Source organism: Dicentrarchus labrax, unplaced genomic scaffold (genome assembly GCF_905237075.1).
Source record: "Dicentrarchus labrax unplaced genomic scaffold, dlabrax2021, whole genome shotgun sequence".
In the NCBI taxonomy this organism is placed as follows: Eukaryota; Metazoa; Chordata; class Actinopteri; family Moronidae; genus Dicentrarchus; species Dicentrarchus labrax.
The window spans coordinates 4,960,426-4,988,173 of record NW_026136702.1 but is presented as its reverse complement, the minus strand read 5'-3'; the positions used below and the strand labels follow the sequence as shown (position 1 = coordinate 4,988,173).

The 27,748-nt window shown below is 43.1% G+C and overlaps 2 protein-coding genes across 5 annotated transcripts in view; both read left to right on the top strand.

The window, feature by feature from the left end:
• ptk7b (protein tyrosine kinase 7b) overlaps positions 1-3,022 on the top strand; it is a 72,198-nt gene extending 69,176 nt beyond the window's left edge. The window contains exons 18-20 of the mRNA XM_051428104.1: positions 196-347; positions 499-677; positions 935-3,022. Of these exons, the coding sequence (XP_051284064.1) occupies positions 196-347; positions 499-677; positions 935-1,095 (492 nt within the window). The 3' untranslated portion in view covers positions 1,096-3,022. The remainder of the gene's footprint in view (positions 1-195; positions 348-498; positions 678-934) is intronic.
• Positions 3,023-5,388: 2,366 nt separating this feature from the next.
• On the top strand, positions 5,389-27,725 carry srfb (serum response factor b). 4 transcript variants are annotated; one of them, XM_051428299.1, is made up of 8 exons: positions 5,389-6,478; positions 10,152-10,418; positions 20,750-20,990; positions 23,424-23,588; positions 23,906-24,016; positions 24,452-24,649; positions 24,784-24,885; positions 25,457-27,725. In XM_051428299.1, exons 1-8 carry the CDS (start codon positions 5,831-5,833, stop codon positions 25,492-25,494), a joined length of 1,770 nt encoding a protein of 589 aa, XP_051284259.1. In that variant the 5' UTR covers positions 5,389-5,830; the 3' UTR covers positions 25,495-27,725. The 4 variants fall into 4 exon arrangements, with proteins under 4 accessions (XP_051284259.1, XP_051284249.1, XP_051284244.1 ...); XM_051428289.1 differs by having other exon boundaries at positions 5,390-6,478; positions 23,427-23,588; positions 24,784-24,860; XM_051428284.1 differs by having other exon boundaries at positions 5,393-6,478; positions 24,784-24,860.
• Positions 27,726-27,748: the final 23 nt, after the last annotated feature.

Sequence of the window (27,748 nt, the reverse complement as noted above, 5' to 3'; positions counted from 1 at the left end):
ACAGCACCTCTAAAGCTCACTAACTAACATATTATATGTTCTTTGTTTAATCTGAGGGACTTCTTTTCCAAAATGTCATATTATTCCTAACGGATGCTACCAAACACAACCTTGGCAAGCTCTGCTGCCTTTGTAGATGTATTCTCAAAGTCACTTCACCTTTTTTTTATTATGGTTTTTTCTCCTTTCTTTCAGGTTTCCATCTGTGCCCAGGTGGCTCATGGGATGGAGCATCTGTCCAATCACCGTTTCGTTCACAAAGACCTAGCCGCCCGAAACTGCCTGATCAACAGTCAGAGGCGCGTGAAAGTGTCATCGCTCAGCCTCAGCAAGGACGTCTACAACAGGTTTGTTGGAAAAGCAGCTTGATTTAATAAGATTCACCCACTTTAATCACCAACTACAGTAAATGGCTCCATTACAATTCTGAGACGTCGCTGTTCATCCGGCTAATTTTATTTATTACCCATCTCCTTGTCATCTCTCTTGTGTATGTAGTGAGTACTACCACTACAGACAGGCATGGATCCCACTGCGCTGGCTCCCATCAGAGTCCGTGTTTGAGGACGACTTCTCCACCAAGTCTGACGTGTGGGCCTTCGGAGTTTTGATGTGGGAAGTGTTCAGTCACGGGGAATTGCCATATACCAAACTCAGCGATGATGAGACGCTGGAAGGTCAGTATGATGCTTCAGCGGCTTGTTTTTAGTCCAGGTTCTGATTCAGCACAGAAGAGAGAGAGAGAGAGAAAATGGGTCCCTGTTGGTTATAGAATTTGTTTGAATGGTAAATGTAAATTAGAGAAGTGGAATATAATCAGTTCTCGAGGGGGAGTCACAGAGTAGCCAGTAAATGTCAAATGCAACCAAACAACCACATACGTCCATGTCTCTGTCTTAACCTCCCTCTCTCTGCTGACCCTCCGCCCCTTTAGGTCTGCAGACAGGGAAGCTGAAGCTGCCCGTTCCAGAGGGATGCCCCTCCAAAATCTACAAGCTTATGGCCCGCTGCTGGGCGCTAAGCCTCAAGGAGCGCCCCTCATTCACGGAAATTGTGCACGCCCTGGGAGAGGTGCCCTCTGACAGCAAAGTCTGAGATGACCCTAACCCCACATCAGAGGGGAACTTTGACCAACCCCCTTCCCCCAAAATAAAGACAGGAATGCTGGATTATTAGTCTCACACATTTCAGGGAAGAGGGTTGAGGAGAAAACACTTTTTTTATATGCATTTCAAACAGCGGGTGTGTGGATAAGACTTCTTTGCTATATCAGTGGAAACGCACTCACGTTTGTGTGAAAGGCTTCGTTGTGAGCAGTGCCAGGAGTTTACGTTTGCCTTAACCGCAGCATGGATGACCCTCCCGACGAGTCCCAGTCTGTGGTTCCACTGTGACCCTGCCTGCCTGTCTGCGGCCGCTCTGTCCCAGAGACACTTTGAATCACGGAGCCTCACGACCTCAGTGCCTCTACCCCTCCATACACACGCACACGCACACGCACACGCACACGCACACACACACACACACACACACACACACACACACACACACACACACACAAACACACACACACTCACTCACCCAGAGCTCCAACTGCTTTGTAGGGATGTTAGATACAGTGGTTTCACTGGCACTGATCAATTGAAATTATTAGTGGGAAGTTTACGAAAACCCCTGAAATTTAGGTTAACTGCTTTGCAAAGTCCAATGTGTTTATTAAACTTCAAAGATTATTAAAAGGAAAGTGGAATCAAGTGTGACTTCAGTGGAGCAGTGAAGCTTTATTAGATATTCCATCAACCACTTAGAATGCAGCTGATTTTAACAGACCAGTTTGAAACAATCTCACTCAACACGATGCTGAGTCTGCCACCCTAATCCTGGAGGACACACCTAGCTACTCTTTCTATCAAGAATCCAATACCAGCCTCCCAAGTGTGTGTGTGTATATGTGTGTGTGTATATGTGTGTGTGTGTGTGTGTGTGTGTGTGTGTGTGTGTGTGCATGCATGTGTGCATGCGCACGCCACTGAACTGTTCCCATGCTCCAGTGTACGTTCAAAGAAGAAGTGGAATTGCATGAAGGTTCGCCGTCTGTTACGCTTGCGATTTGCGACGTGAGGAGACTTGTGGAAAAAGTAATTCGTGTTATGGTAACACTTCAGGACCATAAAAAAGATCAAGTTTATAGCCAAGGATTATATTGAATAGACGGGATTGTGCCAGTGTGGGCTTTGTATGTTTTTTTTTTTATGAGTGTGTTCTGTTCTTGTATTAACTTTTGAGGTGCTTATTGGTCACAACCTATGGGTGACAATACCCATTTTACCGCATTAACATTATCATGTTGTCTCATGTTGCAGGAATTCAGCCTATCACTGTGTGTAACCTGCGACATCATTTTTTCAGAGGTCCAATCACAGTTTCCCTCCCGGTCCAATTTGTTTGTGCAATGTTGCAAAGTGGACCATCACACCAGGCAATGTGTATATAATGTAGAAGCCATGCACTAACTTCACTTAAAAAGAATATCCCTCTTTATCTCTATCATGTTGTGTAGTAGGACATGCAGGTGCCTGTTTATTTATGATGAAGGTCCTGTCTTTTTTAACTGTGTTTATAATAGGAAGGTACTTCTCTGATGTATTCATACTCACAGACCATCTCAATATGCGTTCAGTCTGGTAACCAGCTGAATATGCTAACACAAAGTACAAAGGAGGTCAAAAAGAGTGACTGCTGGTCACCAGTACTCATTTAAGTGCCTGGTAAATGAAGGATTATCTTAACTGTTTCCCTCTCGTTTTTTTTTTTTTTTTACTTTATCTAATCAAATGCAATGGCCTTTGTTTATCAACTTGTTTTTATACGTTGTTTTTAGTGTAATGTTTTGTTTTTATGAATGCTAGGCACTCACACCTAGACGTCTTTTTTTTAATCTGCTTCAGCAAATGTTCACAATAATCACAGATATATACAAAAGTATACATGCTGCTGTCAATAAAGGTTCACAGTGTTTTTACCCAATGTGTTGTGATTAATACTGTAGCCAACAATGCCCCTTTTAAAAACCACATCTGTAACAGTTTCCAAAATGTTTGTTTATGAGGTGTTTTCTTTCTCTTCTTTCTTCTTTCAGTTTGGTATGAGAATCAACTTTCAAATCATTTAAACTTGCACGCGATGGCCAATAAATCACATCGAACGTGCTTTTTAGTCCAAATTTGTGTGGCAGTGCAACAAGCAGGGAATATTTTAAAAACTCTCCCTTGTGCGTGTATACAAGAAAAGTCCAAATTAGGTATTTGGCTGCTGAAACCCATTGCATCAAGAGAATTTGTAAGCTTATTTTACTGAAAATGTTGCCACCTTTAAGCCAAGTGAAGAGTTTTCATGATAATTCAGAGAAAAATAATATAGCTGACGAAGTGTTCAGAGGTGGATTACCTACCTCAAGCAAGTCTCTGCAAGAGATTGTGTGTAAATAACATCTGCCTGTGAGTACAAAATCTTAGAACTTGTGGCATGTCTTTGAATAGGTTCAGGAGTAATAAAAAGTACTAACACTTTATATTTATTGGGCTATAATATATAAAACTATCTGTACTGTTCTGTAAAAGCACCTTCACAGTCCTTTCTTATCTAAATGTTAATCCAAAAGGTTCTCTCGGTAACCACTAGGGGGAGGTGTATGTCTTCAGTGGGTCTTTTTAAATCTAACCCTGAAAGCTTGCCAAATATTTTTTTTCCATATAATTATGTTTAGAGTTGAATAGGCTAACATGGCCTTTTATAGCTGCAAAAGAGGATTCCCATATGAGTAAGAGTCCATGTTGTCTTGGATTAGGGACAATGTTTTCCTTTTATCTGATAAATATGTCATTAATTTGAATGTCATGTTTTATTTGGTGCCCACAGGCAAGTTTGGCAGTTTACTGTAGATATTTGAGTTCATGTTGAGGCATTGTGGGTCTCCTCTTCCAGGCTTCCAGGCTATGAGACGTTTGTGTACATTGTAGTTAACTGTGTGTTTGGTGGTCTGCTGTATGTAGTGATCGATAAAGAGGCTCAACTTCAGACTTGCACACAGAACCAAACAGCTCTTCCTAATACAGTTGCAGTTATTTATCCCCTTTCAAGTGTTTGTTCTGTTGGATGTATTTTTATCATTCAGTGTTAAATTTTGCACACTTATTTGACAAACTGAGTCATAAAACTTCATATTGTGACAACTTTTTTTTTCCCGAGAGCATTCACACCTCAAGGAGCTCTCATGGTAGTAACAGCCCATACATTCAAATAAAAATCCCCTCGCATCTTGCCAACAAATCTTGGGTTGAGAAACCATTTCCAAATACCATAATATGGGGCATTTGTTTTAACCTGCCTGGAGTAGCTGATGGGCGGGATGTACTGCATCATTTCAAACACTATTATATAAGAACAACCAAAAGTGAAAGTCCTTTTCCACAGAAGACATGTTGACTTGTCACTGCAGGGAAATAAACAACTATGGTGGTGGGTGAATCCCATTTAGCTGCTTAGGTTTCAGGGTCTTGGTATCGTGCATGCTGGATCACTATCACGACTTACTGGGACACTAAGGCACACCTGCAATGGCAAGTTTAGAATATCTGCTGTGAAAGAGGCCTATAGTGGAAAAATATGCAGGATTACAATTAGTCGTTGAATGCAACTTGCATACAAGTTTCTTAAAAATCTTAATTACACATACTTCTATTCTCATACTTATTGCCAGCTAAGTAAACAGTGGCATTGCGGTTCTTGAGTAGTGTGATGCAGGTCCAGTCTTGCAGATAACTACCATGTTATAGGGGAGTGTATAATATTGTTAAGATAAATAGATAAGTAGTTACACAATGCATGAAAAAATAAAATAGGAACCTCTACATGAGATTATTTGGCACATTAAGTAGCCTAATGCACATTAATTAGGTCTAAACGTATACATCCGCCAGTAACACAGTACTGTATAAACTCAAGAAGGCACTTCCTCTGACAGAATCACCCCAACTCCTTCAGCCAAAACAGTTCAATAAAGACATCTTCTGGCATCCAAACTCTGGGAAAACGTGGTTTGTGGTATGACACAGGCCTACAACAACCTGTGGGGAATAAAAAGTTGGATGTTTTGTTATTTTGGTGCCTCTGCCTGTCCACGGTGACGTTGTCGGTAGCGCAACCATTTTGGTATTTATTCCAATGAGCCTGCCCCGCCGACCAATGGGAGCGCTACTCAGATAATCCTCAGCCAATCGAGAGGCGACGCTGTGACTCACCAAATAAGGAGAGACAGCACCAAATAAGGAAACATTGTATCTCTTTATAAGGAGGGAAGTAGTTCCTGGGTTGTAATATCAGTCCGCTGCTGTAAACGCTGCTTTGAAATTAGATGTTTTTTATGCGTCCCTGAACCGTGAAGAGATAAATATCGCGTTATTGGTGGAGTATAAGCGAGCACAGGGTTGCTAACAGGCCGCTAATAGCGCTGTTTTAGGTTCACAATGCGGACTAGGTGACACCGCGGAGCGACATCGACGGCGCTCTTCGCGTTTTCCTTTTTGAGAAAGTGCTTAGAGTTTTGGAAATAGAGGAGGAGGGTGAACCAAACTGAGCCGGGGTTGAAGGGTCTTGGGGGCAGCATCACTTTCGAAAGTTTGTCTCGGTTATTTCCTGGAGTCTCCAAAACCACCAACTGGCCTGGTTTGTTTACATTTTGTGGCCCAGGCGTGTATGCGTTTTAACAGCCGTTTTACCACGCGCTCCAGCTAGTGTAGCTGGTGTTTAGAGACCCGGTCCAGTAAATATAATGTTACCGAGCCGGGTTGGATCGGCACCATCTGGAAACGGGTCAGCTTCGGGCAGGGGTAACACAGGACACGGTTCGGGGATTGTCGGCGGCGGGATCCGTCCCGTTTTGATCAGAGCAGGGCAAGCTTTACCGGGGGTGAGCGAGGGCTCCGGTGCTGCCGGGCGACAGGGGGAAAGAGACGCCGTCGGGATGCTGGGGGCTAACGGTCCAGGGGGTCCGAGAGGTGCGAGACCGGGGAACGGCACTGGGCTGACGCCTCTGCAGACCGCCGTCCAGGGCAACATGGTGGGGTTGAACACGGGAGTTGTGTTGACTCACGGAGGCAGGTTCGACCCGGACAGAGAGAGTGCTCCTCTGTGCAGCGGCTCGGATAATGACTCGGACTCCGGAGATGATGATGACCCAGTGGGTTCACTCGGGGACAGCCGGAGGGGGGTGAAGCGGGAGAGAGAGATGGAGGCTGCGGTGACGGGTCAGGAAGTTGGGGTACCTACCGGAGGTTACGGCATGGTACCCGGAGGGGTCGCCGGGGCAAAGCCGGGGAAAAAGACACGTGGGCGCGTAAAGATAAAGATGGAATTTATTGACAACAAGTTGAGACGTTACACCACTTTCAGCAAGAGGAAGACGGGCATTATGAAAAAGGTGAGTCAGGTGATTGTCTCTGGATCTCATCCAACTACACTAACATTTGATTTTGAGAGTCACCGAGATGTTGCTCAGCCTTACTGTGCTATAATATATGGTGCTGTGCATTGATTCATTCATTCATTCATTGGTGGAATTCACAACCAGGTTACACCTTAATGATCTGTATAATCATAACACCAGTGGGGGGAGTGTTGCATGGTAGCCTGTTTATAATATCTACACAGTAATCCCTGACATTTTGTGAATAGTGGGCCTACATTATGTTTAGATGCTACTAACCTGCAGTAAATCTAATAGCAGTTTATCTGTATCATAAGAGACACAAACAATTGTGGCACAAACTAACTCAGTGGATGGGGAGGAAGTCAGAGCTTTCATGATGGGCAATGTGCTTTAAATAGACTTGAGCAAATGACAATTCTATTTATGACCCAAGCCCACCCCAACCACCACACACACATGGCCTTTCACAAGAACACCAGATTTAACTGACGCTCATTCATGCACACACACACACACACACACACACCCATACACCTTCATACGCAGGCAGGCAGGCAGGCAGGCATAGGATGGTTGGAAGTAGTTCCCATCAGTAGCCCTCAGTGCACAGGCTGTTCCCTCTGTCACTGTGAAGCAGGGCTTCGCTCGCAGGCGGCAGCCATGCGGTGGTGAGCAGCAGCGGGCCTGTAAGGTGCCAACAGCTGACTAAACCCCAGGGAAACAGATCAGAGGACAGTCAAAGAGCACTCAGACAGAAGAGAGATGCTAGGGTCTGTCTGTGCATGCATTATGGCAGTGTACATTCTGATGCAAGCGTCCGGGCCCCGTCTAGTGATGTGTTGGTTTCAGTATTGTTTTTTTGGGGGGTTTGACACATCTGCAGCTGACATTAAAAATGACAGAACCTGTTCTCTGGAAGTCATAACTGCCTCCATTACAAAGAAATGTTTCACTCAAAATCCACAACTCAAGCACACAATTGCTGCCATGATAAAGGACTGTAATGTGGAATTTGGCATCAAAGCATCTGAAGTTGATCATTTGGAGTGGAGGTCAGCTAGTGAGCAGAAGCACAGCGGTTGTTTTGCTGCAGACACGACCATCTTTCATTATGACTGTAAATAAACACTTGTGTTGTGTTTTATTGTAGTGCGAGAGTTTTTGGTCCGTCCTCATGTTACTTCGAAGCGCCTGTACTGTGTACTCAGTATTTCTCTTCTTTTTTTTTTCTATGTATCCCAGACTGTTGTCGTGGAAACTGAGGTGTCTTTATGTAGGCTCTTGGCAACATGAGCACTATTTGACACACTGTGTGGATAGAGATTTTAGAAAATGTTGCCTACACTATGTCAGCCATCACAGAAATTGACAAGTGGGTGGAGTGGGAAGATTCATAGTAGACTTGTCTCAAAGCTGGTTTGGATGATGAAGCCTAGTTTTGTATTGAAGGATGTGGTAAGTGAAGCATAGGCCCATTTGTTCATATGTCATGTATGCTTTAGAGTACGTGCATGTACACTTACACAATACAATACAAACTCTTACTCCAATTTCTGGCGCAGGATTACACAATTAATACTTAGTTCCCTTTTTGGTTCCATTGTTTCTCCAGAAAAGGTGACGTTTTAATTTTTGCTCTGACTTGTGACTGTGCTCCATAGGCTGTTTTTGTGACAGACATTTTTACTTCTCAAAAGGTGTTATTAATACCATAAATTCTGGCTCCATTCCATTTAGTTGCCTCAATAAGCCACACAAGTGACCTGTGTGTGCACAATACCGTGGCTCTGAAACTGGCTGCCCTAGATGGAATGCATCCATTATTAATGTTATTATTTACACCTGGGCTTTTCTTGCTATATGTCGAGTGATCAATCAACAAAACACTGATTATTGATGGTTTGCCAAACATTCACTGGCTCCAGCTTTTTAATGTGAAATTTGCTGCTTTTTGTTGTTTTAATATCATGAAAATGTAGTATTTTGTGATGTTGAATAGTTGTCTGGACCAAACAAGCAGTTTGAAGAAACTACCTTGAACTCCAGGAACTTTCCAGGGATTTAAACTAGCAACTGTGTAAACACAATGCTACAAGTGGGACGAGTGTTTTAACTACTAGCAGAGAAATCCAGATAAAAGCTGAAAAATAAGGCCACAAAGAGCCACTGTTTTTTTTTATTTTTTTTTTTTATTGTTATGAATTGCAACTATATATACATGTTTGTGTCCATGAGTATATCTTATTCTGCTCCTTTAATTGATATATAGGGTGTTTTGTGTGACAGAGGAACCAATTACAGCCTGAGCTGACCCTGCCGTCATTAATATTTATGAGAAAATCAACAGAGCATGGAAACTTATTAAAGCATTGTGTAGGTCTAGTTTGTGCTGCCACCGAGCACACTTAAGTTGACAAATTAGTCCTTTTCTGTTTTGGATGTTGGCCAAAACAGCAGTCCCTGTTAGAGCCCCCTCTGTAGCTGCTGCAGAGCTAATCAAGGAAGATAGTAGTGGAAGAGGCTGACTGGAGCTGTGTAGTTCATTACCTGCTTCTGTAATGCTGCATTAGTAGTCAGTGAGGTGAATCTTGGGTGAACCAGCCAGAGACACCCCTTTTGAAACACCGTTCTTCAATACACACACCAAAAACCTCCACATAATTAAGGTTTGAAGTGTTCCGGTGGAACAAGCGTGGTGTAGCATTGAACCAGTGTAGCAGGAGCTGGTCATCATTAACCTTTCTGTGCTCTGTCGTCATATTATTACACACAAAAGGCAATTATACGATCAGCTTCAGTGGCCAGATATAGAGGATTGGACTGATATGGCCCATAATGAACACAGTGTTGGAGCATGATGGAGTAGACCAGCATGAATGCCTCATTTTTTTTAACAGCTCAATAAAATACTTAAATTTGAATGTGATTGGTCTCCTCCTCCTCGCTCTGCCTGATGGGAGTATTGCACTCCAGCTTACAATGGCACATCTATCAGCTAGCAGCAGCTTTGCTCTGTTCACCAAGGTGATGGTAATGGCACTGTGCCTTCACAGCATCAGACTCATCCACCACATAACTTATGACTCATTTAGATAAAAAGGCTTTCTCAGGAGTTCACTCCGAGTGCAGCCTTGTAGTGTGTTTGGTCCTATATGTGTGCGTGTTGGATGGAGTTGAATCTCATTGTGCTTTTCCTTTACAGTAGGGTGTTTGAATGTGAGTGTGTGTGCTGTATAATGAATGATGGCGGCAGACTGTGATGGTGGCCTCACGTTTCACCTCCTGCGTGTTAAGAACGATTCCTTGTGTCCTCTGTCAAGACTGGGTTACCGCCACTCCCGCTGCAATCAGTTTCTCAGCTATATCACTCTCTCTATTCTGGGAGCCTTATCTCATGTTATTTTAGCTTCGTTTGTGCTATACGTCAGAGTTCACTATGGGGGTATTTTTAGATTTGGGTGTTTTCTTAGATAGGTAATTTTCTTTTTTCCAGGAGTTAACTTTTGGAATCTCTAATATTCCCTTTCCAGTAGAGATTACTTTATGTATGAGATAAGGGTAATCCAAGCCCCAATTTGGAGAACCATATATTTTCTTTTTTTATCTTTACTCTTGGCCCATTCTCTCTGTCAGATATTTGAATCCTCTTCTTTCTCTTTCTCAGGCCTATGAACTCTCCACCCTGACGGGAACCCAGGTCCTGCTGCTCGTGGCCAGTGAAACGGGCCATGTCTACACTTTTGCCACCCGCAAACTCCAGCCCATGATCACAAGCGAAACAGGCAAGGCTCTGATCCAAACATGCCTCAACTCACCGGACTCGCCGCCGCGCTCTGATCCCTCCATGGACCAGCGCATGAGTGCCACAGGCTTTGAGGAAACGGACCTCACCTACCAGGTGTCTGAGTCGGAGAGCATGGGCGACACAAAGGTGAAAATCAAAAAGAGGAAAGGTCTGCTAATGCAGACCGGTCCTCTAGGTGGTCAAGACAAAAATTAAGAATGCACTCCCATCTTTCTTGGGAAAATCGTAGCTTCGAATCCCCAAAATTGAATTGACTACTTTCTCTACTAGTCCCCACAGCCCCCTGCTTTCACCAAGAATGGTACTTCAGTTAAAGTCTTTGTGACTCACTGCTCTCTAATGGAGACATGAATTGCAGTGCAAATTGAAAAAGAGAAGAGAGAAAAAAAAGAAGTGATACAGCACTATAGTCAGTAATGGTGGATATAGTGGGAAATCTCTCCAAAAAAGGCTAGACTAGCACAGGAGGAGAGCAAATAAATCAAACCCACAAGCAGTTGTGGAAAATAATCTTTGTCCTATTGTAAACACAGTTTTGAACTTTTGCCTGTTATATGTGAGGCCTCTGTTTTGGACTTGTGGTTTGGTTCTGAGCACCAAGTCATTTTTTTAATTAAACCAAAACTTCTCAGTACTCCTTCAAAGGGCTCTACGGTGCGGGGAGAGCCAGATCAAATGTAGAGTACGGTATTATCCCACTTACCAAAGGGAGCTGTCTACACTTTCTGACCTCTCGTCCAGGAAAGCCTCGTAACACCCTGAAAGATAAATCACTGCAGGTCTGGGTTGTGTTAGGATGAGAAACATGTGGCCTGCTGTATGGAGGACTTTGGTGTTTATCTTTGATTTTGGGATGGAGTTGACTTGTGTTCATGCATGAGACACTGAGATAGTTAAACAGAACTTCTATTTCTGAAAATATTTGAATATTACACATTTTGTGCAATTTTCAAGCTTCTTAACCTTCTAAAAAGGTTTGTGACAGAAATAAGATGAAATGATAAAATTAGGGCTGGGCGATATGGCTTAAAAATAAAATCTCAGATTTTTTCACACCAAACCCAATTTACGATTTTAATCGATTTTTTTGTTGACGGTTTTTTAGCGGGTGTTTGTGGGCTGCGGTCTTGTATATCTCGCAGAGAGCAACATTTCTCCCACTCGGCTGCATGCCTCTGCTTGAGGTGCTGGAATAAATTGGTCGTACTGCTACCTCTGGTTGCAACAGCTTTCAAACAAACTTTGCAGTGGGTCGTGGTTTGTTTGCTGTCGGACGCCACAAAACCAAACCAGTTCCAAACAACCGACGACACTGTGCCTTTTTTGGGGACGAGCTCATCCTGGCTTGCTGCCATGTTGTGTGGATCTGTGGAGAGGCGGGGGGACGGGTCAGTGCACTCTGACCTACGGGAGCCCAAAGGTGCTGACAGTGTTGTGGAAGTTCAAGAGAAAACCGATTTTAACTAAAAATAAATCGTGTTTAACTACAAATTCGAATTAATTGATCAAATCGATTTATCGCCCAGCCCTAGATAAAAGGAAAACGTTTTTCCCAAAATCCTCATCGTTATTTTTCGCTGGCTTCCCAAAAGAAAAGCTGCACTCTGCGTCCCTTTCATTACTGCAAGTGTTCTTAAACCTCGGGTCTTTGACATTTTGAAGTGAAGCGATAAATTCATCAGCAGACACACTCCACTGTCCACACCTTCGCGCAATCACGTGCTGGAGGCCAAGATTCCCTCCAGTGTTTACACGGCTTAAGTACGCCCCTTTGAAGACAGACACTTCCAGGCCTGTTTGCCTGTGTGCTGTTTTCACAAGGCACTAACTAACACGTACCATACACCGTCAGGGATGAGAGATCAACCTTTGCATGTTAAGCCACCCTCATGCCCGCTCTGCTCATTGATAAAAATTAGATTCTGCCTCTGTTGCCATATATGGTATGGTTTCCCTGCCTGCTCTCTTGGCTGAGGCCCCTCACATTCCTTATAAGCTGCAGCTGTCTTTGGAGTCCTGTGATCCCCCCCCCCAACCCTTACCCTTACCCCCACTCATTTAGTGATATGGAAGGGAGGTATGTATGTATATATGAGCAGGTGGAATGGAAACATTTGAGCGATACTCTATGTTTCATGGTATATCTATTTAGGTGGCCGGCAGCGACGCCGTGACCTCTCCACCCGTTGCAGTTATGAGTGTGTGAGACCAGCATTGGCTCCGTGAACACTGCTCACAGAGGGAAACACTAGAAATTGTCACTGTGTGATCCATGTCAGGATCAGCGCTGTTATGGTTAGGACACGGCAGGTGGATTTGGAGGCCTCCTTTTCGAGGGATCGTTTCTGTGCAGTAGGTCTGCTGCTTGGTCACTGCGTGCATCTCTGCAGCGTCTGGACATGATTCATCAAGAGAGGGAGAGAGCAGTATGTCATACATACAGTCCGAGCTAGTCTAAACAGTTCAGGGTTTGCAGTGGCTGGTGGGGGAAGTGGAGGACATTTTGGAGAAGCACAAGCGAGAGGCTTAGGAGATAAGTGAAGCAGACATCATTTACTGCAGTAAGCATTGCTCATAAAGTCACAGTAGAAATTCTGGTGCTAAAAGTGTCTTTCCAATATTAATCTTGCTGGATTAAAAGAGAGAGAAATGGAAATATTTGAAAATATCAACAGCAATTGATGTTGTAACTCTGCATCCATTTTCTTATTTAGCTGTGCATGTTTTAATATTCTCATGGCTAATGGGCCCAAGCATTGCTGTAGTGGCGTTTGATGTGGAATCTTTCAGTGGTTTAAAATGTTAATATTAGATCTGCCATTTTCTCTCCCGATTCTGATACCTAAACTCAGTGTAAGGATTACTGATCCTATACCTAGCATATTGATAAATAATGCAATATTGGGGATACCGTTCTGGTGTATTGTATTGTATGTGTGCATCTTAAATTAAGAATTAAACTTCATGTTTTGGGGCTAGTCCACCAAAATAAATGCCTAACAAAGCTGTCCCACAATGTTTGGCATGTAACCTGTTTTATCTTGAATCTCAAGGCAGAAGTAATTTCATAAAGGCGGTCCAATACGTGATTTACAGTTTTCTTCTGAATATCAGTGTGAAAAAATATGCCGGCTACTCTGGAAATGGACATTTCTCCTGAACTAGTCTGCAAAACATGTTTCCAGATACAGCTTAAAGCGAGTATTGGGTGGTGCCGTTTCAGAGTCATGCTTTGTATTACCCCACGACTTCTTGTTTTCTTGGTCGATAGCTTTGTGTGAGTGTTTGTTGAAGTCTGAGACTTTGAAAAGGCTGTGAATAACATTTATCATCTAATCATCTGCCGATTGCTCTGATAAATATCTAGTTGGGCTGATTTGATTCTCGGGGTCAGTGTCACCAGACCTCAATCTGCTGCCGAAAACTGAGCTGCAAGATGTAATCGAGCAGTGAGAGATGAGAGCAGTCAGAATAAAGAGCATGGGCTTCTTTCTAGAAACAGCATTTGGCATTTACTTACAGCAGTCACACAGGGAAGACTCATCGGTTACCCTGAGGGTGTCTTTCGTTGAGCACAATGCAGGGTTAAGATAAGACATTAAGTTAAAAGGTGCATGACTTATTTTGTCTGAAAAATCTTCACTTTGTGTTGCTATTGCTCTCTCAGCACATAAGTATATAAGACTAACAGCCGATGACAATGCTTTAAAGACTCCTGGGAAATGTAATGTCTGACGTAGAGGTGAATGAGGCAGTCTGCGGGAAAGTGGTGAAAACAAAAATGAAATATTTCACAAACAGGACAGAGGACATAGTTTGTGGCATTCCCCAGCAGATCTTTGGGACTGTTTACGCGGCTGCTTCTTAATATTAGACGTGCCTACACTACAGATGTTTTTATGCTTTTTGGGTTATTTTTGGAAGGGGATGGCAAATCCCACAACTCGTTTGCTTAGAGGATCTAGCTTAGGATAGAATTCTCAGTATAAGTCTCCTCTGGTTTCCTCCCCCCTTCTTTCCTCCCTTACTCCATCCGTCTCCCCCACTGCTCTGGCTGTCAGCGCTATTGCTGTTGTAATCCTGGTGAAGTTTATTTGTTTCTCTCCTCATTAGCACCGATTACATACACACTGTACAGTTGACATGTATGTTTTTCTTGTATTCTGGCTCTTTAGACGTCCCATAACTGATTCTACAGCCTCTTTATTCAACATACTGCAGGCATGTAAATGTGTATGAATATGAATTGCTCTCCCTAGAGAAATTAACGTGATCTTTATAATTAATTCAGTCTTCAATGGAGAACTGTACATTCAGAGATAAAATGTGTATCTTTTTTACACTTTTCTTATGACTTCCAGTATAACTGCTGTTGTTAGGGCAGAGCAGTGGCTTGAGTGGGTGACAAGAGAATCACTGAGATAATGGAAAGTTAATTTACTTTGATATGCTCTTATCACACGGCTGCTCCTAGACAGACTGTAGGAAGTGAGAGGTGGTCGTGGTGTCAGAGGGAGAGCAGCATGTTGGCTGTGTTAGAGGGTAGAAAAGCAACGTTATGTCACCCCCCACCAACCCCCCCTTCCACCCCCTTATTTTACAGCAAGCAACTGGACAGGTCAGCCGCCATTGGCTGCACCTCCTCCACTTAGGCTGCCTTGCCTTTTTTAGCAGTCCCAAATGGAGCTGCGAATTCCATGTTGCTGGCAGGGTGACAGACTGGGAGATGGGAGCCAGCAAATGGGAGATTAGACGAGGACCAGGCACCAGTAAACTGCACAATGGGGCTCTCCAACCAACACTGGACTAGCTTGCCAGTTGTCACCTTGAATTTGGAATGATTAATCCCTCATGAATAGGGATACATTTGTGTCCTTCTCTTTTTAATTACTCTTTCATTTCCTCCTTCTGTAAAACGGGGTCTTTCGTATGATGCCGGTGAATGTAAGGAGGGCGACGGAGGCTTTTATTATTTTACCATATATAGGACCTTTTTAAGAACGTGCTAAATTTTAGAGACCAGCTGAAACCGCTGCCTTACCAAAGAAACCCTATAATTCCTGGGTGTGTATGTATTAGATTGCTGGTGTCTCTAAAGGTTTGTATTTATTGATTTCTCATATGTTCATAGTTGATAAAGGAGGGTTATGATCTATAATGCTTGAGATCTTTCTGTTGCTGCAGTATAATAATGTCCCTCTCTTGTAAAATGGATTACTTGGGCTGCACCACCACTAAGAGCACCCCCCCCATAACATGCTGAGTCCAGAGGATTCATTGCGTCTTCTACCAGACGACTCAGCCCTCCATTCGCACTATAAATTGTGACTTCATTTGTTACGTTGTGGTACCTCATTACACTAAGTGAAGTGTTGCCCCAGATTGGGCCCTGACTGTAGCTACTGTTTTTTTTCTTTTTTGGTCAAAGTAAGGGGGGCAGTAGTGAGGTTGATTTGAATATAAGTGGTAAAAAAGCAATCTGGGACAAAACTTTAAAAAAGAAATTTATACTTTTTAAACTTTGTATTGTATTAACTTGTATTTGTGGAAGAAAATCTCTTCACCAGTTCTTCTTCAACTCAAAATAATATGATATTGTATATTGTAGGGCTGCAACTAATAATTGTATTCACTATGAATTAATCTGCCTTATTTTAATACATTAATTGTATTAATTGGGAAAATGTCAGACAAAAGTGACAAATACCATCACAACTTCCCAAAACCCAAGGTGACCTCTTCAAATTGCTCATGTAGTCTGACAAAAGGTTAAAAATGTTCCATTTAAGATAAAGAAAATCAGCAAATCCTCACAAATAAGAAGGTAGAACCAGGTTAAGTAAAAATGACTCTCATTATCAAAACATCTGCAAATTAGTACCGGTTGATTAATCGACTAATTGTTTCAGCTCGAATAAATTGTTCTGTATATGCCTTTTCAGACTTCCAGTACATTTGAATATCACAGTGGATGGGGTCCGTTTTTAGCGATGGAGATGGCGTGATGTATCAGTGTGTCAGAGTGTATTAGGAGGAGCGGGAGATGGACAGGACTGAAGGAGGAAATGACCGAGAGAGATGATTCTCTGCTCTCACTTCTGGTCTGAAGGAATGCATTACACCACTGTGGTCTATGTTTACTATGCACTGCCTTGACTATGAAGTAAAAACCAGTTCTGTTTATAGACACAGGCTAGTTGAACAGGAGACATGGAGATGGTGAAACAAAGCAGTAGGTCAGTGGAAGCTCGCTATATAGGTCAGAGATATTGGCAGTTTGACTTGACTCTAAGATTACAACATAGGTTAAAACTTGGATGATCAATCAGCTTGCACTTTCTGAAGCCAAACTCTGAGCAAAGCTAGAGCAGCCCTTTATTTCTCTATTGAGCAGTGTGTACTGAAGCTGGAACACAGTGACCTTGTACCTTTTTAGTGAGCCATATTTTTTTTTTATTTTTTTACAGGATTTCAGTCGTTCTTGTACGGCCCCCCAATGGTGAGAACAGTCATATGGCGTCAGTCTTTACACGTGTTCTCCTGTTGCCTCAGCTGGCCCACAAAGGGTTAATTCCCCCTCAGAAGTGCTCAGGTTTCTCGTCAGCTGCCTGTACCCTCAGCTGTTTGTCCTCTCTATCACTCCCCTATCCTGTCCCCTGTCCCCCGTCCCCTGTCCCGAACCTCACACAGGTCTCACTCTGCTTCCCCTGCCACACACAGACACAGTCTCCGCTACTTACTGTGGCTAAAAAGCGCTACTTGCTACCACGCCGCTGTTAGCTTTCTAGACTTACTTTATCTCCCGCGTCACACAGAACTGCTTTCTTGATTTATTTTACCTTTCAACATGATTTGCATTGATATCTGTAAGCTCTACGCCAATGTGGAGTTACTCCCATTTATCTTGTTTAGTTTATGTGAACATTAATGAAAGAACTATGACTTTAACCAAAATTGGAGAATGAAGCTGTGGTGACAGCTGTGTCATGGTAATCACCCTGTGATGAATAACATGCCTAATAGTTGGACAGTACATGGAAGATGGATCGTCGCTGTGTGAATTTATTCCTTTTTTTTGAATGTTTTCCTTTTTGGTTGAAACAACAATTGAGTCCAACTGAGTCCTCTGTGTGGCCCTCCCCCTTTCCAGCTGCTGTTTAACTAAAGAGGTAAAGGACCTTGGACTGTCAGAGTCCCTCAGCAGGGCCAGGATCTGAGCTGCAGGCCGACTAACTAACTGCTTAGCACTGTAGTTTGGGTTTTGTATACCCTTGTGGATTCAGAGCAGCCTGTATAAGACACCACCTGCTTAGCCATCTGCACACCATGAAGCCCAGAAGACTCGGGAGTTAACTGCGACACTTTGATTATTTGTTAGTTTTTTAAACTTGTATCAAATAAAATATTTTGTTCAGTCATTACAGTGAGCCATACTGGTAGCAGACTATCTTTAATATTAAGATATGAGCAGAACGTGGCTGAAGACTCGAGCCAGCCCTTACAGTAGTTCCACTTGCATGTTTGCATGGTAGTGTGTGTTTGGAAGGCCTTATCAGTGGAGTCCATGCTGGATCCTCCACCTCTCACCCATGTAATCAGTCACGTATAAAAACCAATAGTGCTTTGCTAAGAGAGGTTGGCCTAGCCTGCTTCTATCCTACCTCTCTGTTATTAATAATGAATGTGTAGTCAGAATTTCAAGCCACACACCTGTCTGCTGTGACACATGAATGTGTTTCCAGATCAACCTAAACCTGTATTATTCACTCACCTCATCAGTTATACTGCTGCACTGTGTGTGCTTGGAATCTGTGACATAAAAGCTTTGTCCCAGTTCTGAGGTAGAATCCTTAAAAGGACAAAGCTGGCAAAGGTGTGTCCTTCAGAGGACTGGAGGTGTATGCCTCCTGGACCGACGAATGAAGCCAACGGGAAGTGGCAAAAACAGCAGTTCCATGACCGGCCACTTGAGCAGAAAGAAACACCTTTACAGCCTGGTACAAAAATGGTTTGGGTTTCTATAGCTAATTTCCCAGTTCAGTTCAACAGTTTGGGGGGATCATTTTTATAAATTAATATTAAGTCTTAAAGTTATGCATAATTAAGGACATACACGCTTTAATTGACGGATGGATGCCATCGCTTGTGGCTGGTTTTAGCAAGCAGACTTCATTTGGCCCACCCCAGATCCTCCCACGCACCACATCTTTGCCCATTTTTGGATTAGCTTGGAGTGCCAAGCTAGAGCTGACCACACAATGACTCTTCAGATGTCACATAGTCTACGTCCATATTTTATACAGTCCATGGTCATGGCTGAACCTGCACCTTCTCACCAAATGATATGGTCCATCCTCAAAGTGAAAAAAAGGGTTTTTTTTAACTTGTAACATCAAATCTCTACACTTTTGTCACCAGGAAATTGCCACTGGGAAACTGAAGATTCTATGGTACCATAGTGCGAGTTGTAACATTTCAGTTCAATATGTGATGAACCACTAACAGTAGTGTACCAGGTTAATAATTAATACAAATACAATACAAAATATATTTATCTGTATTGCCCTGTGATTAAGTTTGGGGACACAGAAGAGACACTTGGAAAAAGGAATTGTCAAACTCAAACAAGCAGAGAGGTGGAGAGATCCTGACTCTTAGTCCCTAGTATGGGCCAATCCCCAACAAGTCTGAATCCTACAGTTCCCATAATGCCACTACTAGACCACTACTAAATGCTAATGTCTTTCGACATTCTTTTAAAGAATTTGAAGTCTCATAACTCAACCCCAGATAGATTGTTTTGCAATCACATGTTGCAGTTTCTTTATTTATTTAAATTTTTTGAATAAACAGGAAGATGAAACAGAAAAAGTTAGTCCCCTACGCATTCACACAGACATTATACTGATGGGAAATGCATATCATAGATTGTGTGAGAGAGTCATCCTCTCCATACTATGAACAGTAACCATCGGATTCCAGCTTTCTTGCTGGCTGCTATTAATATCTTTCGTGCAATGGCTTTTTCATTGGTCTATACAGCAGACAGGACCAGGGATTGCACAATGCACAATGCATTATGGGATACTGAAGACTGGAAAAGATATACCGGTTGTATCCTCCAAAAAGAGTAAGCTGCATTTCTTGGCCAGATTTTGAGGAGCCTTTGCAATGGGACAGTCCATAATGATGTCCTCTGTTCCTCACGGACACAGCATATGTATTCTTGTTGGACTCGCAGCTCCCATTCATTCTCGAAGGGCCATTCCTCCTTCCTGCTTTAACATAACCCGATAGGGAATATTCAGCAACGTCTGTTTAATCAAACCCTCAAAGAACATTGAACCCACTGGAACATGCTACCTCCTACATGCCTTCTAATATGCAGGCTTATCCCCATTCGGCTACTACAGATCATTATTATCAAGTGGTAAGTGTTTGTATAAGTGCGTAGAAACAGGCATGGTGGGTTTAGATGTGCTTTATAGTCCCGGCCTAACGCCTACCCTGCTCTCTTATCACGCAGCCCACTCAGCAACACATCCTGCTCTGCTGTTCAATGGATGTTCAGATTAGCGTATGGTGTGATTCTACGTCTCGCTTCCTTTTTGATCTTAAGTTTATGTGAGCGTCTCATCTGCCTGATTGCCACGCCTTTCACTGAGACGTCATGTTAGTTATAGGCAGTTAGTTGTCATCGTTACTTAACTTAGACTCTAGAATCGCTCCAGCACTGATTATTATTTTACATATGGATGCAATTAGAGGGGTCGCAGCCTGTTTCCCTACCTTGTTTATGCCTTTTTGCCCTGAGTCAATTAGACCCGCTCTGGTTTCTGTCACCCATCCATTGATCCCTGAAAGTACTGCGAGTATTACAACCTCCTCCTCCTCCTGGCTACCACGCTTTCAGCTGCTCAAAGGGGAAAAGCCCCATTAATGCTGTTGTTTTAGGTGTCCTCATACAAGACTTGTGTTGCTTTTGCAGTCACTGGAATAAATGGGTTTTAGAAGTACTGGTGCATCAGTCAAATATAGTATCTTAAAGGGCCACACCGCTGATTTTACATGATGAATGAGTGAATGATGGGATGATGTCATCTTTCTCCAGGGTTATCTTGAATTTGGCCCGAGGTGCAAACTGTAGCTGTGGGGATTAAAACATTTACCAGCCAGGGAAGGCCAAACAAAAGACACTATTGAGTTGCATTATGGGAATTGTAGGAGCCAGTGTTTTTGGAGCTTGATCAGTAAGGAGTCTGAATATCTCGGCTTCTGCGACTTAAATTTTTCACCATTCTCTTACAACCGTCTCTTGTGAGTCCCTTAAGTTTATGGAAGTGCAGTATAAAATTCACAGCTCAGTCTTCTTCTTCCTTGACAGAATCCAATGTTAATATAATTTCATCAAACGATCTCCCCCCGCCTTCTTACTCAGTGTTTGCTTTTCCCCACAGGATACACTGAAGCCGACGTTCACGGTAGCCAGCCTACCGGGCACTACCAGCAGCGCCCAGTCCACAGTACCCACCACCTCCACCACCATGCAGGTGAGCAGTGGAACTTCGTTTCCCATCACCAACTACTTGGCGCCCGTCTCGGCCGGCAGCAACATCAGCGCCAACGGTACCGTCCTCAAGACAGCCGGCGGCTCCACGGGGGTCATGCAGCTGCCCAGCGGCTTCACTTTCATGCCTGGTAAGTAGCAGAGCAAAACCCGGGGTCTTTACATCAACATCCAGAGCTCCGTTACAATTCTAAATTATTTTCTTTATGGTTTGTTTGTCTTAACCTCCTCCTCTAGAAACGAAATGACACCTCTGCAGGGCTTCATGTTTCGTTAATGTCACCGTGTTGTTTAGCTTATTAGCTGATTAGAATTTGAATGGCACCGCAGCGTGACCTCAGCCGTCATCTCGGGGTGGTCGTGCCTCTCTCTCTCGAAGCTGTTTACATCACACAACAGCCCTTCATAGCCAGTCACTAACACTCAGCGCCCTCGGGTTCTACAAAGCCCCCAGCATGCAGGGAAGCCACGTATATTGGCGACTGGCCCTGCCTTTGATTGTCACTTGGGGACAGGAATAATTAGGTGAGAGGGGCACAATAGACCTGGCAGTGAGGGCTGACGAACACGGTCCATAATTAGTCATGAATATTCAATGAAGGATCGGTGGCTTGTGCTGAAATTATAATTGAGGCGTACTTTGTGGAGCCGGAGCTTTGTGACAGAGTGGTCCTGAACTAGACATGACCCTTCATTAAGGAGGACTTGACAGACACACTCTTAAACACAAGGGATCTCTACCACAACAACTCAATGAGGACTTTGGGGCAGCAGGCTCTGATTTGGGGATCCCTAAAGTGTTTCTAAATTGCCTTTCCCCACTAATTATTCATTAAACTTACTTTTCATGGTGGATGCACTGGATAATACTCGGGCTACATCTGTGGGTCTCCAAGTGGGGCCTGGGGAGGCCAAAAGGTCACGGTTTTCCCCAAAGATGTGAAGAATATTTAAATCTCAAAATAATTTGATATGATCTTTATAAGAAGCTCAGTGCTCGGGTTTATTTCTGTGGACTGTCTGTGACATGAACAATTTAAAAAAAGGCTGGTTGACACTTAAATGCTGCTGACTCTGCTGCAATCTTCTACAGTGTGTGTTGTTATTATGTGGACAAGAGTCTCTGTTGGAGCTGTGAAGCCGAACAGGCCCAGTGCTCGTCAGTGTTGTCTCTTCTAGGAACTGGCAGTAATGTCAGTAGCTGGTTGTTTCAGTGTGTTGGTTGTCTGCACTGTGCCACAGCTGAACGGACAGACACATGATGCCCACTAATGGGTCCTGTATGTTATTTTGACTGGCAGCTGAAGGACAACACCCCCCTCCTCCCCATACCCCCACTTTTCTTTCTACATCTTTCTCTTCCTTCTACAACCTTCTCTCACCCTCTCTCTCTTTCCACCGTCTCCCCCCTCCCTCTCTCTCCCTCCCTCCCTCTCTCTCTCTCCCTCCCTCTCTTCTGCTGGCTCACTCCCTCTCTCCTCTTCACCACCTGTCTGGCACATAGCAGCAGTGCCAGGTGGAACAACACACCCTCCCACACTAAAACCTCCTAAGTTGACAGCTTGACGGGGCCTGCCCACCCCCCCACAGCAACTGTCCATGGAGCATATGACCAAATGTGCGGGTGTAACAAACCCACAATGACACACACCTTTACAGTTAGGAAGTATTTGATTGGTACTCGTCACATAACAAATTTACTTATTCATTTGTACATCTCCTAAAATCACTCGAACACATGTGTTTGAGTGCTTTAAAATGTCAGCGTGCCAGCCAACCACTTAATCACCACTTAATACCGTCATGCAGTATGCGTCACTTGACAGAGCTATCATGTATGTATTAAAACTGTATTAAAAGTGTTTTTTTATTACACAAAGCAGTATTTTATTATGTAAACATTACTCTACAGTGTAACACCGATTTAAAGGTACCCTGTGGAGTTTTTGCCCACTAGTAGCACTATGAAGCAAAATTTTCACAGGTGGGTCCCTGTTTTGTTTGTATTGTGCACAAGGGCACAATTTATTTTATCCTGCTGTGTGTTTCAGGCTGCTCGGCTGATCGACATTTGGTGTCGACAAAGCGAAAAACACATGGATCTCCATGTGAACGTGGATGTAAACAAAGCATTTAAAATATATATTTTTTTGCACTTTATTTTCTTTTCTGAAGAATCAGAAGAAAAGCACTTAACATGTTTCTGAGACCTCGGTGTTAAACAATGTGTTTTAATGAGAAACAGAGTAAACAACCGTTAACAAGAACTCCACAGGACACCTTTTCATATCTATTACTTGAAAATTAAAATGACTCGTATTGCTGCTCTTTTTTTTGTTATCCAGCCAATGACCTAGAACTTACTCGATGGATGATATTACATGTTTGATTACAACATCTGCTGCCACCTTTATATAAGTCTTGGGCAACTGAAGGTTGTTGATTTCTCCAACAGTGTGCCGTACAAATGTGTCCTGGCTAAAATTAAGCTGTTAGCACTTTTTCAAACTGTACTATCCTTTCGCATTTAGTCTTATTCCCCCCCTGTGTGTGTGCCCCTCCAGCAGGCACTCCTCTCCCCCCTGGCACCCCCACCATTCCTTTGAGCCAGCTGCAGCAGCACTCCCTGGCCCTCCAGGGGCAGCATGGTCAGGCCCTGGCCGCCGCCCCGCAGCCACAGCAGGGACAGCAGGCTGTCTTCCGCTTCCCTGCTGCTGTCTCCCTCACAGGTGACCTGCTCTGCATGCTGCCACGACTGCCTGCTCATACTAATCATAATCACATCATCATAAAGCTGCTAATGCTACCTCTTCTGCTGTGACTAATAATGATGCACCTCATGCTTGGATCACTAATGCTACTTGTGCAATGACTTCTTCTCCCTGAGCTAATATTACTGCCAATGCTTCTACTGCCAGTGCTGCCATATGCCACCCTCACTGCTGCACTCCCCATACTCCTACTGCAACAAGCGCTATTCCCTGTGTGGGCTGTCTAAGCCTGTGTGACTTACTTTAGTGGCTGTATGCCCTCTGTGTGTCTCCAGGAGCGGGGGTTCCCCAGCAGCTCCAGGCTATCCAGGTCCACCCCAACACCCAGTCCACCTCCAACAGCGACAGCAGCCCAGAGATCTCCCACACCTCCTCAAACTCCACCGGTAGGTCCAATCACCTCTCAGAACAAAGACTGTCTCTTAAACACAGATTGCCAGAAAATTTCAAGTGTTGTATCATCAGAATTTTATAGTTTAGCCTAAAAATGCAAATATACAGCATCTCAGTGAGTGCGACACTTGGTTGCATGTTGCTGTCTCACTTTGGGCCTGACATTAGTAGAATAGTAGAAAAAACAACTTCAAAATGACATTGTGTTGTATTATTCCTGCTTACATTGGTTCTGTTCATTCTGCTCCTGCCTGGAAAGATTTGTGTCCTCGAGGACCGTGTTATTGTGGCACCACACACTGCATAAGTAGGAGTTTGCAGTTAAATTTAGATGGATAATAAGCACCATCTGCTGGCCAACACGCATACACACCTCTTGTCCTCAGCGTGACATGTGTTTTCTCTCCCTTCTCCCGCTCTCCTTGCAGCAACGGTGAGTCTCCCAGCAACCATCGTCACCTCGTCGGTGCCAACGTCGGTTGCGGGTCACATGATGTACCCCAGCCCCCACACAGTGATGTATGCCTCCACGCCCGGCCTGACTGACGGGGGACTGGCTGTGCTCAACGCCTTCTCCCAGGGCACCTCGGCCATGCAGGTGTCCCACGCACAGGGCCAAGACACAGGTGAGCAACACAGGCTGAAGACAAACCGTGTACTTGGTGACAAATGTGGATTTATTCGTGATTTGTAAATCATTTCAAATAATGCTCGAGAGTTTGCTGATGTACAACCATGTTGTTGTCTCCTCCCCCCCAAGGTGCTGTCCCTCAGGTGTTCCTCACAGCACCTCCAGGCACGGTGCAGATCCCTGTCTCAGCGGTGCAGCTACACCCAGTACGGCAAGATCTGCATTTTACAAGTGAAACTCTCATATTCCCTATGCAACCAGCATGTCACGTGACTGCACTAATGCATCCTAACAGAGCACTGGCACACAGGGGCCCCACAGGGTTGTCACCTGTCACCTCTTTGTATGAATGTGAATGATCAGCTGGCAGTTTGTTTTACCTGTGATTTGCAGCAAAACACACATTCAATAATAGTTAACAGACCACCACTGTAGCAGTGCATGGAAATGAAAAACTTAAATGTTTATGTACTTAAGTTAAGTCCAGTATTATGAAGATAATCATTTGTGTAAATTGGTTTAAAAATGTATAGATGTATAGGTATTTTGATTTACCAGAAGAATAATACACCCATCCTTATAGTCTTACTTGCACTCTACAGAATATTATTTCAGTGCTTAAATAACTTATATAAATAACAATAATTACAGAGCACATTACAGCTTTGCCCGACCCCACGATAAACAGCATGTAGTGTAGCAGGGTTTCCATCTGTGCTGGGTGCTGTGTGATGTGATGACTTGTGATTGGCTGTCTGATGGGCCCCGTGCTGTCTCCTGACGTAGCTGTGTTGTGTTCCAGATGGTGATTGGACAGCAGTCGAGCGGCAGCAGCAGTAACCTGACAGAGCTACAGGTAGTCAACATGGACGTGCCACAGAACTCAAAGAACGACTGACAGACTGCTAGAGCTGGTTAACAGGGCAGACCCAGGGACACACACAGACAGACTGACTGACTGACATCTCTATTTATTGATGCCTTCCTACAGAGTTTCACATTACACTTCTGAATGTGACTTTAAAGTACATATATACACACAATCAAGGGCGTATGTGTGGCTGACCCTTATACAGTATACAGTATGTTTTGGTATATAAATATATATATATATATATATATATATATATATATATATATATATATATATATATATATATTCGCAAATGCATAGGAAATATATCACTACATCCATCATCGGAAGCTATTTTCTATGCCGTTAGATGGTGTTATTTTTTTCTTGTGTGCGTGTGTTTTTTTGTTATATTTTTGAAAATGTGTAATTACATGTGTATACACACACATACACACACACTGCAAGGTGCCACAGCTTCACACCAGCCAAAGAGACATTTGTTTGTCTGAATGTTCCAGTGTGAGCAACTTGTGCACAAGTGTGTGCCTCTGTGTGCGTGCGCATATCTGGGGTTTGTAAATGGGTGGGGAGACGCTTATTGACTTAAAAAAAGAGACATTTGGAAATGTACATATTTTTTATTTTAATTGATAACTTGTATTTTTAGCCTGGTTTAGTTTGTGCAACGGCATGTAGTTGTTTTTTACGTAGTGGTTTTGTATGTACATGAAAATGATTTGCATAAAGAAGATTTACACGTATATGTAAATTAATTTAATATACCATCATATGTTGTCATGCTGTTGGGAGTTTTCACTACAAGATGGAGAAAGAACGCTGGATGTTTTTCTACATTTTCTGATTGTGACATCTGTAGGACTTCAAACAGGATCCAGTAGCCGGGTCACAAAACAAAGCATAAGATATTTATGATTTATAATCTTTAGGGAAGAATTCAGTGCAACAGCTAATGTTCTGATCATTTAGTATGACATCAGTTCTGCATGTGAACCTTCGTGAAGCCCTGAACTGGCACTTTCACGAGTGTAGAAATTGTTAAAACTACGACAATCTGATGGGAAAAAAAAAAAAATATATATATATATATTTCATGTTCACACGAATATGCAGTAATGTTGATATTTTAAAATCTCAGTGACATTTAAGTTCACATTCATAAATAGCTGACTTAATCATAAGTATAGGTAACAAACCTGAGAGTGCCAAACAGGTTTTCATGACATCAGATAAATGAATTTTATGGTTATGTAATTTGTTGAAAAAGTGATCCATTGTAAACATGTCGCTCTGATTTGCCTCCACTAGACTGCAGGATGTTAATTATGTGATGCTACTACTGACTTTAGTCAGGACATTGGACACAAATCTCATTTAAGACACTGTATAGACTCTGCAATTCAACTTCGATACTGCAATCAAAGCACTAGTGTCTCCTTGAATGGAAGCTCTCGATGTTACTCAGTGCAGTCTCAATGCTGTAGTGTTACAGTAACAGTAATGAGTGTGACTATTTTTGTAAGAACAAGGATCTCTTAATTTGGAAAAGTGACTTCAGGTGCTTTAAAATATGAATTAACTCCTTTTAACTAGAACTGTAAGACCCTAGCTGACTGCAATCTCAGTATGTACCTCAGCAATCATTAAGAGTTATTAGACTGAGAGCCTTCTTTCTGCACCATAGTGCCTCTTTTCCATGGCTGATATCTAAATCACTGCAAGGCAAGGTAAATGTAGGATTTACTTATTTCCTGAACACCTCACATGACTCTGGACCTTGTCATACAATCCTCTGCTGTGGCCAGAGAGTGAGATTTTTGACTCATTTCTACGAGATTAGCTGGATGACCGAGCATGGCTGGCTTAGAGCCAAAGAGAATCTGACAGAGGATAAAGTACCCATTTGGACTGCTGTTCAGTTATTCACTGGTAAGAGGTCATTCTCACGCTCACTGTTCTCTGGTCTGTTCCTGTACATGATGTCATGTCATCCTGCAGGGCTCTTTGCATAGGAAAATTACAAGTTAATGACATTCAATCCCCCTGTGTTATCGGATCTTTTTCAAAAATATTATTTTAAGAGGGGATTACTGAACAGAATTTGTGGTTTTCACCTTGTCATAGAAAGAAATGGTTATATTGTGTATTTTTGTTTTGTTGTACAGACATTTTGTAATAAAAGCAAGATGAAACACAATGAACTGTTCAAAGAATGACTGA